The sequence below is a fragment of the Heloderma suspectum genome, chromosome 2, assembly GCF_057233095.1.
Source record: "Heloderma suspectum isolate Gila_16-S chromosome 2, 16-S_ref, whole genome shotgun sequence".
NCBI classification, from domain to species: Eukaryota; Metazoa; Chordata; class Lepidosauria; order Squamata; family Helodermatidae; genus Heloderma; species Heloderma suspectum.
In genome coordinates, this window is record NC_139459.1 from 158051207 (window position 1) to 158064330 (window position 13124).

A 13124-nucleotide genomic window follows, 5' to 3' on the forward strand; every position below is an offset into this window, starting at 1 on the left:
TGTCTGGGAGATGCCTTTGGGTAGGAAGATGTCTGTCTTGACTATTTCTAGATGGCTGAGAGAGTGCATTGCCTTGGCCTACCAGTCTCTAGGGAAGTCAATTCCCCTTGGGAATTATAGCACATTTTCTCAGAGGCGTGGCTGCCAAGGTGGCACATCTGGGGGTAATGCTTCCATGGAGAAGATATGCAGGGCAGTGACTTGGGCTTCTCTGCATACATTTTATGGGCATTATAAAATTGATGTTTATTCTTCTGCAGACGCATCCTTTGGTAGGAAGGTGCTGCAGAGGGTTCTTGTTCAGTAATGGTATCCACTGCAGGCCCGCCTTACTGTGGGATTGCTTTTTTACATCCTGAAGGTGTGGAATGCCCCCCAGAAGATACAGGAGAAAGGGAAGTTTCTTACTGTGAATTCCTGTTCTCAAGATTTTCTGAAGGGCATTCCACCCATGCTGGGTTCTTTCTGCAGTGGAAACCCTTAGGGGTTCTGCCTTCGCTATATATATGGGGGAGGTAGTTATTTCCTCCGCATCTTGTTTTGGTTGTTAATTTTAATGATCATTTGGTTCCAGGTTAAAAGTTTACAGTTGTTAAAATGTTGAAGATTCTTGGATTTAGTTAGGGGTTGGGTTACCTTAGCTCTGGGAGGACAGAAGGGGATCATCTTGATTGGACCCTGCATGCCATCCAGAGGGAGGGGCTAATCTGATGATGTAGAATGCTCTCCAGAAGATAGTGAGAAAAGGATTTAATAGCAGGAAACTTCCCTCTCTCCTCCAGTTGCCCCTGCCATCTAAAATAAAGTAGGTGGTGACTGGAGAAAGAGATTTCTTGGTGGTGGAATTCTCTTTCCAGGGAGGCTTGCCAGGCATCTGCATTATTCTTTGATGCCAGATGAAAGCTTTTAAGTTCAGTTGTATTGACTGCTGCTGTTTCTATTCATTACTGTAGTGACTGATTATTTCACCCTTTTACTTCATATTTTACATGCTCTTATTCCTACCTGAATCTTGAAAACATATTTCAAAGGCAGGTTTTTTTTAAAATAAAGAAATATATTTAAGAGATATGTTACTTCAGGATGTACGATTCTTTTAAACTGACCTCTTCTGAGAAGGGTAGCTCTGCTAATTCTGCCCACCACCCCTTCTTGAGTCATACCCCTATGGAGACACTCGTCAGCCTCTGAACTTGGAGGCTGGCGACTATCCAGTGCAGAGTGGCCAGAGACAGAGGTGATCCTCACTCTTGTGCTCTGGCTGCCCCGCATTTTTGGTTAGACAGCTGAATTTGCCTGTCTGGCTGGCGAGCTTTGGAGCGGGAAGGGGGAGGCCGCATGGTGCATCAGAAGCTGTGTAACACAGCTTATGCAGTCTCCTCTCCTCCCTGCCCCTGGAAATGTAGCTGGTGTGGAGAGAACAGCACTGGCTAGGAAGGGGAGAGGGTGTGGAGCATGGTTTCTGGGAACTTGGTTCCCTGAAACTGAAAAATCCTATGGCCCTCTTGACAGTGTCTTGTGACCTTCATCTCCTAATGAGCAGTATCTTGAAAAAGTTCTATGTGGAAATCAGAGGGTTTTTTTTCTTGTATTTTTAAAATTTACATATCCAAATAATACATTAAAAAGCAAAAAAACCCAGTTTTGACAATACGCTTTTTATGGTCATGATAACATCTAATATAACTCTTCAAATATTAAGGAATATGAAATTTCTAATATCATTAAAATAATAGCTTAGACTAGGTATATTGCTTGCTATGTTCCATCTGAAATCTAAAGAAATAAAATTAAAAACAGGTAATATAATCACTAGATTCAAAGCCCCCATTGCATTTTTGAAGCAAGACATTGTTACGCTGTATCCAATTCATTATAAAATTCTCTTGTCTTCATCTTTTTTCTTTTGTTCTCATGTAATGCATTAATTTAGCCATAAGAGCAAATCCCCACATTTTTTTTCTATCTGCTCATTGTAGGTATGATTCATGATCTCCATTTTTTTAGCTGCTGTAAGACAGCAATCCTATGGCACTTATACAGCATCTGAGGGGCCATAAAAGGCTAAGATTTCCCCCTTTGAAGCCCTAGACAATGCTACAACTTTGGAGGGGGAAATCCAAGTGGGGATTCCCCTCCCCACACACACACTCACCCCCACCCTCCCGGCTGCTGCAGAAAGCCCAGTAGCAGCTTCTTCTCCTGAGGTTGATATGATAACCTTGGGAGGGGAGGAAATGGGCATTTTGGTGGTGGAAAAGTGGGCAGGGAGGGGATAGACTATGGATCCACTGGATCCACACATTTCTCCGCTCCAGTTCCTGCCCACAGCAAGGCAGATGAGCTAGATGTGTTCAGATGCCTATCTAGCAAAAACACCACAAATGGAGGATAGTCTTAAGAAGCATTTGCTGTTCCTCTTGCCCTCCAAGACTCTTGCTGGCAGGACTTAGGATGGACGAAAGGCTCTGAGATCATAGCCCTCCATCTAACAAGCATCAGTCCCATAGGATTGCGCTCTAAGAAGCTAATTCTGTATGTTCCTGACAGACGGAACCATCCATATAATTTAACAAGAAAAATACTGGATCAAGTGGGATTTCATATCCTGAAATCTTTGTCATTAGTTTATTTTTCCCCCATACGTCTTTACGAAGTGACATTCCCACCATATATGATAGAAATCTTTCTTTTCCTGACATTTCCAGCAAGTGGGTTGATAATAATTATTTATCTTACATGTCAACTCTGGGATAATATACCATTTCATCATTGTTAATAACAATTCTCCCTCACAGCCATGTTGAATGAAATTCTGTGAGCCCTCTTCCACTGATTTCCCAAAATTTCCATGGGGATATTTTTTCCTATATTTTGTGCTCATTTAATAATAAAATTGTTGACTTGTTCAGGCTCAGTTTCATATTTTAGAAATAATCTTTCTCTCTCATATATCCGATAGCAGATGATCCTTATTTCATAATAAGTTTTCAAAAACCATTAAGAATTAGGATCATAATTCAGTTAATGCAGTTTGTGACATAATGCAAACACAAGTTTGGCGCATATAACCCCCCTTTTGTTGTGTAAGAAGTTTTCCTTTTCTTGGCTTTTTATTGTTTCAACCAAAGAAGTCGCTGCCACTTGTTGAATTGATACCATAATTGTTAAAAATAGAAATAAAGAAGTAGCTTTTGTAGTAATATCATTTTCACTGCTGAAATTCTACCTGAAAAGAATAAGTAAAAATTTTCCCATTGTTGTGTACGAAATGACATTTCATTCCACAGTGCTTCATAGCTGTTTATATGTAATCATTCATCTTACTTGTACATTTATTCCAAGGTGTCTTAGGGCATAATCCTGTCGATTGTGCCCATGATGCTCATAAGCTTCCGAACTCAGAGGCTTATAAGTATCCAGTGTAGAGCGAGAGGCGCAGTGGAAGCAATTGTCGCCTCTGCTGCTCCTCCCGCTCTGCATTATAGCTAGCTGGACTTTTTCGCCCATCTAGCTGGGGCGCTGTGGAGGGGGAAGGAGGCTGGAGAGGCCTGGGGATACAGTGTAACCTGGCCCCTCCACCCACAGACATGCCCCCTAATAAACATGTTGGGATGCTCCAAGTCATGCTCAGTTTTCTAGCATGTGAACAGAGTCACCATATCACAATATGGAAGAAAATGTACATTCTTGACAGTTTGCGTTTTGTTCTACAGAATGCTGTGTTTCTGGAAGTTCCCTCCGGACAGACATAAACTAGGAGCCTAAAATATGTTATGTATAACTTGGTTTGCCTACAAAATTAATCGTATTTGGCATATTCAATTTTAAAAGTATAGTTTATTCAGACAATAATTACCAATTTACTAAGTTCACTTTTTAAAGTTTTCAAATATGATAATTTTATGAGCAAGCCAAGTTATACATAATGTAACTTTAGGAACATAAAGGCTGCTTTATGTTCCTAAAGCAGCCCTCTCCAACCTGGTGCCCTCCAGATGTTTTGGACTACAATGCCCAGCATTCCTGACAAGTGGCAATCCTGCCTGAGGCTGATAGGAGCTGAAGTCCAAAATATCTGGAGGGCACCAGGTTGGGGAAGGCTGTCTTAAAGCAACAAAGTGACTTCAAATCTGTAGAGAGTGCTAAAAAAAAAGATTGTTTATTTTTCCTTTATTCCCCAAAGTTTCAGTTTTTTCTGGGGAAAAAAACTGGGAGGAAAACAGTTTTTTTATATGATTTCAAAATTTCTGGAAATTTTACGTCTCTAAGGGAGCAATCTTATCGGCATAGGTGGCTGCCTCCAAACTCGGAGGCAACTGCCTATCCAATGCACAACAGGAGGCGCGCAGAGGGGATCCTCTCCTCCGCTCTCTAGCCACCCTGCATTCGTAGCTAGACAGCTGATTTTGGCTGGCTAGCTGCAGGATGTTGGAGTGCTGGGTGGGGAGGCTGGATAACGCATAGGAAGTGTCATTGTGGCACTTTCACACTCCCCACCCTGGAAATGCCCCCTTTTGCCCTGCTCAGCGCTGCTCTCACAGGTATGGAGCCTGGGGACAATCGTACAAGGGGGATCATAGAATCATAGAATAGTAGGGTTGGAAGGGGCCTATAAGACCATCAAGTCCAACCCCCTGCTCAGTGCAAGAATCCAAGTCAGAGCATCCCTGACAGATGGCTGTCCAGCCTCATCTTGAATGCCTCCAGTGTGGGAGAGCCCACTACCACCCTAGGGGGAGGGGAAGCGGTTCTCCAGGAATTGATCTCGGAGTGTGGGCTCTGGATCGGTTCCCAGAAATCAACCAGTCCTATGGCTATCTAGCTGCTGTCTGCTGACCATAGCATTGCACCCTAAATCTATAGTATAAAATATTTATTACTAATGTCAAATGTTGTCTCTGTTTTTCTCATATTTTATCATGGTTACCTAATGCTATCAAATGACCTCCAATGAAGTCTTTATTTGTTTCTGAAACTATAGTTGGTGGTACTACTTGAGTTAATATGGGGGGGGGGCAGTAAGCTTGTCCTGGCATTTTCTTATTTCAGGGTTTAACAGCAAAAAAAATCCATTGGAAGGATTTCACTTTTCCCCTCAAATGTTCTATTGACATAGGATTATGATGTTCCAATTGTTGCTTTTTTCACCTTTTGAGTTAAAGCAAGTGGAGACTAGATAATTTCCCTCTGTGCTTCAATCCATTGTCCCAATTATTTCCTCTCTTGGTTCTGTAGCCCCCTTATTACCTAGCTTTCCTCTAAAAGATAACTGGCCAATGGGGCTGATCTCTGAATGCACACAACCTCTGAATTAAATTAAGCTGCCACCCCTGCTCTACTCCACCACTCTCCCTTCCCCTCCCTGTCAGTGTGCATGCTATTATAAAAACTGAGTTGTGTGTTCTCTGTTTCCTATACTGGTAGAAGGTAAAAGTGGTATGGTAGCAGTTCCTTACAAATGTTTAAAATTAAAAAAAAATTAAAACATGACTTCTTGTTAATGTTGGCTTGTCTCTTTAGTACTCGTAGGGCAGTAGATGAGGATGACCAGGCTGCTGAGGAACGGCTTAATACTCACTGTATCTGGATATCTGGACTGAAGGGTATAACTGAGAGCGAAGCAGCCCATCTTGTTGTCGAGGAAGCTAAAACACTCTTAAAGCAGGACTTGGCTAATTTGGGAGTGCAGTACAACCCCAATGCCTCTCTCCTATCAGACGCATCGCACACATTTTTCACAAATAGCCATAATATAACTTTATTAGGCAAAAATGTCAATTCTCAACCTGTGAATGCATCATGTGTTAAACAAAAAAATAAGAGGCTGTTAGGTGCTAGTTCAACAAATGCCAAACTTGAAGACAAGGTTCTGGTAGATGGGATTAAGACAGAGGCAAGAAATGCTGACATGTACTCTAGTGCAAGGAAACGGATAAATCTGGACAAAGATGGAAAAAATATGACAGATACTTGTGTGAAACAAAAGTTGGATGCCAGGAAAACTGTGAAAAGCTCTGAAGAGAGGACAAAGCCAGGGTTGAAAGCTGCTTCAAAGAAAGCTCATGTTGCAACTAGATCTAAAAGAAAGTTTGGAATTCCTATAAAGCCAAATAGGGACAAAAACACAGCAACAAAATCCAATGGGATGTTACAAGCTGCGGATATGAGTGAAGGGGATAATCATGCTGATAAGTTTCTGAGGTATTCTGAATATACTGAACACTCTTGTTCCCCTGATCTGTATTTTGTATACAAAGAATTTGAAGAAAGCTTCCAGTTGGATACCCAAACAGATAGGATATTGCAACAGCAGTTGACAGCTGAAACTGCAATTGAAGAAGGAGTCAATAAGAGTGAATTAGCAGCAGATCTAGATCAGAAAATCTTTATTTGTACGAAGTGTGCTAGTATTTCAGAAACTGATGCTGTGTATACTAAGGACAAGCTAGTGTGCAGAAAAGCACATATAACAAAAACTAATGTACCAGGAAACACAGATTTATTGTATAGTGAAGTGTCAGACTCTGGAGTCTCTCAGATAGAGCCTGCTGAGAAATACACAGAAACACCAGTTTGCCTTCAAAGAACCAGTTTTTCTGTCATGGACTCCCAGTTAGATAGCTTCTTACGAGACTACCAAACTCCAAATTTAACAGAAGAGCAGGTATCTATTCCTCCAAAGAAGGCTTTCGCTTTTCTCAGTCAGAACCCACCCACTGTGGATGCAAATGAAATTAATCTGAATAGCAGTGATACCTTGCTGTTTGATGAAGATTTTAGCCACATTAATGACCCCCAAGCTGTTGACATTGGTGAAGCTGCTGCCATGGCGGCATTTCCACAACAGCAAGTTATTATTCCTGCTCCACGCAAAGCTAGTTTAGAACACAATGTCTCAGAAGAGCAGAACCTGGGGTCAAATGAGGGTGTAACAAATGCCACTGTAAATCAGGCGAAGTCGCCATGCTATAATGACGATTCCATAATATTGTCAGATACTGATTCTTTTAACATAGCAGATAGTGTGGTTGTGCCTCCTGCTCATAGAAACATGTTCTGCAAGCTGAATAGTCTGAATGAGGCAGTTAATGTTAGAACCAAGAATACTGAAAAAGGTACAGGTGAAAATCAACAGAAAGATAGTTTAGAAATATTTTTTAACCAAGTGACCAAGTGTGATTTTTTATCTGATTTAAGCCCAGGAATGAAAGAGGCTTTGGATAGATGGCCAAACCCCTCTGGTGATAAACCTGAAATGGGCTCACAAAACAATTTGACAGTAGCATTCTCCAAGAATAATGATTCAGGCAAAATCTCTCCCATCTGCCATGGCCAATGTAACTTATCTTTTTGTAAAGATTTTGAGAGCAACTACATACCTCAAAGGATGGATGATCAGAATAAGACGTGTGCCTCTTTGCTAATCAGTAGAAATGGAAGACCTTTTTCTTGGGCAGATAGGAACAAAAGGCCTCTTTCTCCAGTGAACCTCGTAGAGCCCACTTCACAGTGTTTGGAACTACCTTTTGTGACACATATGCAAGCAAGAAATGTGAACGCCACAGACAAAGTTCCATGTATTCAGCTCCTACAGAAGGATAAACTTGATTCAGGTCTGCAAGCAGAAATCTTGCAGCATAAACCAGAAAATGGAGAAAATGTTGCACTTCCACTTGAGAAGGATAACTCAATTATAGCTGAAGGTTTTTCATTGCAGTTATCTCAAGATAAAGTTCCACTACCATCTTGCAGTGCTGAAAATTTCACTATAATTGATGTAGTAAATGATGTGACTCTGTTCCAAACCTTCATTAAAGAATGGAAAACAAAAAAGAAATTTGCTATCTCTGTGGCTTGTGAAAGAACAAAAGGCCTCCTGTCCTACAGATCAGCTATTGGTGCCAAACTCAAACAAGGTGAGTTTTCCCCCTGTGTTCTCTCCATATTGATTAGCCTGGATATCCTGGAAATGCACCCAATGTTTGTATTCTATGACAATGTGGTGCCCTATAGAAAGAATGCATGTGTGTAATTTTAGTATAACACTTTTTCTAGGAAAAGGCAGTTGGAATACTCAAAAAGATGCCAGAAACAGTGAGCACAGTTTCTTCACTAATTAATGTGATATCCTTTGTACCTTTTCCTCTCCACTTTGTCTGTTCCATTTGTTAGCACTTCGTTTTATCTAGTGTACGGTGAAGAAGGGGGTGACGAGCTCTGGTGCTTGAGAAAACAAAATTGATTGCGCTCAACGCATTTCGGAATGCTTCCTTCCTCAGAAGCTATAACACAAACCAAACATTTACACTAAAAATACTGTCTTATAGATAACACCCTGTTCCTATATTACAAAATTTCATAAAACCGTTGTGAATACAAATGTTAAAATTCTGCCACACAAAGCCAGTCAAGAAAAGAACAATTCCCATTTACACATAGTATAAAATACTCCCACACATTACCTTTGAACTCAGGAGATAAAGTAAGCTGTAGCTTTCTAATGGCTGCATAGCTTTTTAACAAACACTCAAATGAATAGCCATTATATCAACTGCTGTCTTTTGAACAAACACTGACGTTTTACAAGATGTTTGATCTCTTTCTCTGAAATGCACAAATGTTCTTACTTCTGGATACTTGCAAACGCTGTATTTGAGGTCTACTGCTCTCACATCAGGTGTGGAGCCTGAGGCCTGCCTTATATATCCTAGATGATTTAAAGCTGAACACCACCCCATTGTGTCTTCTATTGTGTGCTACTTCTTTTATGCCTTACAGATAACATTTCACACATGATATTTATGGTTGCTATTATCCGTTCTTACAATCTTCAAATTTCATTTTTTATTATTATATCATGTTATGCATTATTTGGCTGATCCTAATTCTTTTTCTGCCTTTATTTAAACCCTGAGAAGTCCAAATCCTCATTGAGTCCTATGGGCCACATACTTTTTAGCAAAATGATCCAGAACAATTCTGTTTTACTTAATAATCTTTCATCCCATTCACCTTTTCAGTAGCTCCCAAAATGACATCATTTGGTTTATGTTGTTTTTCACTGAAATGCTTGACCATTAGTGCTCCTGCCCTTTGATGTCTTAGATTACACAGATGCTCTCCTACTCGGAGTTTTATAGCTCTCGAGGTCTTGCCAATGTAGATCTTGTGGCGGGGCATGAAATTGCATAAATCACTCCTGAGAAGTTGCAGGTTAGAAAGTCAGAGATCTGGATGAGATTTCCAGTGTTTGGAAATTCTTAAAATTCTTTTTGGTGAATTTACAGTATGCACAGTGGCCACATGGATGATGTCCTTTTGGCCTTGGTGTGTGAAACCAAGTTGTTGTAAAAGGTAGCTTTTATTGACTGTCATAAGTCCATCCAAAACAATGAAATTGAGATGCAAAATCGGGGTGATGTACAGGAGAAGCGCAGCAGTGGCCAACTACAAATGTATCCTTATTCTGATTGGTATGCATATGCTGGAACTATGTTGAGAGTAGAAGATGCATTAAACCTGTGGGAGGATGTGGTTGCTTCAGAAAGGTTGTGATTCCATTGCATGCCTTGTGAATATTTGCCTTTTTTATACCCACTGCTGAATGGCCTTTTGAGGTATGCATGATAATAACCAATTAACACTTTCCCTTAATGAACAAAGGTCTGTCAACTAGGTAGCTGAAGCTGCCAAGGGCCCTTATTCGCCTGCTCATCCACCCACTTCTGCCACAGCCCCTCAGTCACCCACCTGTCCCTCCATCCTGTCCATTTTTTAAAAAAAATTCTCCTCCTCCTCCTCATCTGGTCAGTCTTGCTGGCAAAGTGCCCTGGTGCCCAGCTGGCTGAGCCTGCAGGCCCCACATGAGATTTTAAAGGTTTTTTTTTAACTTACATTTTAAGTCGCAGTGATCTCAGTCAGTGAGACACTGCCTTTGCAGGGGGGACTTGGCTACCTAAAGACTGCCCTGTGCCCTCATTGGCTGTGTCCCCCCCCCCCACAGCAGTGTCTGATTGGTTCACAGCACTGCTACTCAAAATGTAAGTAACCCCCTCTACTTTTAAAAGGGGGCTCTGCGGGGCCTGCAGGCTTAGCCATGTTACTTCTTTTCAGCTGAGTGGGTGAGGAGGATATTTGTGTGCATGATAGAGAACTTCTGGGAGAGAGTTCTGAATGGGCACTCTTACAAAGCATCACCTGAGGATTGATGGCCCTGAGGGCAGTGTGGCAGTCATTTCTAGAGATGCCTTAGCCTAGAAAATATACTTAGCATCAAATTTGTCCAATATGAAATATATGTGCCTGATATTGGAGACCTGGGACAGACATCCTGCTTGTCTTCTGACCCTTGGTGATCTGGCTAGGTTTGTCTGATCGCTTGCGTTTTGTCTCCAGGCTCTTTGTTCTGTTGGGCTTCAACATTTATACTAAAGCTAGCTCTTCTGGTTAGTTCTCCCAAATAACAACTGGCTACACATTTAGTAATATATCATGTTTAACCCACCCAAAAACCAAAATTCTTTGGGTGGTGTACACATTAAAAACATAATATGTACCCCACCATCTCTCATAATACTAGAACCTGGGGTCATCCCATGAAGCTGATTGGTTGGAGATTCAGGAAGACAGAAGGAAGTAATTCTTCACACTGTGCATAAACTATGGAATCTGCTACCACAAGACAGAGTGATGGCCACCAGTTTGGATGGCTTTAAAAGTGGGTTAGATGAATTCCAGGAGGAGGAGGCTATCAATGGCTACTAGTCCTGATGGCTCTATGCTGCCTCCAGTATCAGAGGTAGTATGCCTCTGTATACCCCAGTTGCTGGGGAACATGGGTAGGAGGGTGCTGTTGCGCTCATGCCCTGCTTGTGGGTTCCTCATTGACAGCTGGTGGGCCACTGTGTGAACAGAATGCTGGACTAGATGGACCCTTAGTCTGATCCACCATGGCTCTTCTTATGTTCTTACGTACTTGTAAAAACAGCAATAAAACAAGTAAAATCAAACCACCAGCAACACATAATAAAACCAGGTGTAAAACCAGCAGCAGGGATAAAAACACTGCAAAACTTTAAAAGCACTAAAAATTGTTCCTAAAATGCTTGGGAAAATAAAAATAGTCTTCACCTGGCATCAACGAGTATAATGTAGGTGCCAGACAAGCAAAATACTACATATTTGGTAGTAGTATGTGTTCATGCATTAAGCTGGCTTGACAACAGACCATCCAGTTAGTAGATGTGTGGAAATAGCTGTATTGTTGTGAAGATGATGGAAGAACAATATAACATGCCTAAAATGTACTAAGCATTGTACACAGATTAAAAACAAGACTGTCCCAGTCTGGAGGCTTGCAATGTAATAAACACGACATAAAAGGGATGGGAAAGGAAGAGGAAAACAAGCAACATAGACACCGAATCTTTACGTTCATAGTCCATATAATAACTGGCTCGAATGGAGACAGTTGAGGGAGAGAAAGATCCGTATAGCAGGTGGTCTCAGCGGAGCTGATGGAGTGGGTCCCCACTGCTATCTCTGCTGCAGCCAGGTGGAATGGCAGCTAAAGGATTATCTACTGAAGACCCAGATTCCTGTCTTCCAAGGACCTCTGAAGGGCAGTGGAACCAATTAGGCTGGTTTGCTGCTGGAAACTCATGTAAGTAGTAAGAAGTCTCTGGAGGACGTTCCCACTGGCATTGCTATGCTGTTAATGGTCTTGTTGAACAGCAGGTTGATTAACTCAATATGATAACTCCCAAGCCCCTCTCTTGTTGCTTTGCCACTGCGATGTTACATTAAAGTGAATTAAGCAGGAAGGAGATGATGATTGCAGGTGACTCTTACCAGTTTAGGCTTGTTTAGATCATACTTAAAAGATTATGCCATAGCAGAAAAGATGTTCCTTTCTGCTGCCATTGCCAGGTGACTGCATGTAATCTGTTGCAACGTTTAAAAAGTATTATTGCAATTAATAGTTGTGCATTAGAGTACCAAGATGTACTTAAGTGGTGATTTTATTTATCCTAAAGAGATTAAACAAAACAGAAATGAAAAATTTACTTTGTAGATACATTACTTCTATGGGTGCAATTTCAAGGGATCAAAATGAAGTTAAACTTTGTATGTGTTTTTGTAGGAAACACTTCCCAGAAAATTCAGCACAAAGATGATGGGTTTCCTATTAAAGCCTGCAAAGACCGGTTGGTAGTTGGATTAGCTGTGTGTTGGGGTGGAAAGGATGCTTATTATATCTCATTGCAACAGAAACCTCAGGAACAGATAGGTAAGAAGGTATTTGCTAAAGCAGGAGTGACCAACCTTTTTGGCCACGAGGGTCACATGCAGTGGTGGGGCAGGAACCGCACACATGCACGCTCCTGCACATGCACACATATACACCCCCCCCACACACACACATGTTCTCCCCATGCACGCACAAACGTGTGAGTGTATGTATGTGTGTACACAGGCCCATGCACAGGCACTCAAAGGTGTGCATATGCAGACATTTATATATACACATCTCACCATGCAGGCATGGGGAGATTTAAATCTTTCCTCCCTGCCTGCCTGCTGTGATCATGGGATGGGATGGGGCGCTGCAGTGGGAAACCAGCAATCTGTATGAGGATCACCGGAGAGGTGGAGAGGCTTAAACTTCTTGACACATCGCCACTCCAGCAATCTGTCTCCACCCCCACCCCAGCTGAAGTTCGATCAGCTAAGTGGCAGGGAAAAGTGGGCCCATGGCTCTGCATGCTGCCTAGAGAGTGGCCAAGGGCTGCACACAGCCTACGAGTTGCCCATATGTGGGCTAAAGGAATGTACTTTAGAGAAGTCTATATAGATAGCATCTAATTGCATTACCAAATCTATTTTAACGAAAGTACATAGTAGCGTTTTTATTGAGTGACAGTTCTATGGTTTCTCTGGATTAAATCACAGAATGCTAATCGATGGATTAGGTGAGAAGGCTGTTTTCCTGGGGAAAAAATGCACAGGGCTTCAGCAAGGGGAGGTGGAAAGGGATGTGGGAGAAGCTGAGGGTGCCAGTGTAGAAGCTGAGTGTTGCAAATTCAAAGCCACATGAAGTAGTGGGATAATTCAAGGAAGAG

The 13124-nt window shown here is 41.7% G+C and overlaps 1 protein-coding gene across 15 annotated transcripts in view; it reads left to right on the forward strand.

The window, feature by feature from the left end:
- Window positions 1-13124, forward strand: part of POLQ (DNA polymerase theta) — a 196084-nt gene that overhangs the window by 99055 nt on the left and 83905 nt on the right. For all 15 annotated transcript variants that reach the window (XR_014787899.1, XR_014787900.1, XR_014787901.1 and 12 more), the window contains 2 exons: window positions 5524-7919; window positions 12146-12292. Coding sequence is in view for 10 of the 15 variants with exons in the window: in XM_084835354.1 (XP_084691480.1) it covers window positions 5524-7919; window positions 12146-12292 (2543 nt within the window). In the remaining 5 variants the exon portion in view is untranslated. The remainder of the gene's footprint in view (window positions 1-5523; window positions 7920-12145; window positions 12293-13124) is intronic.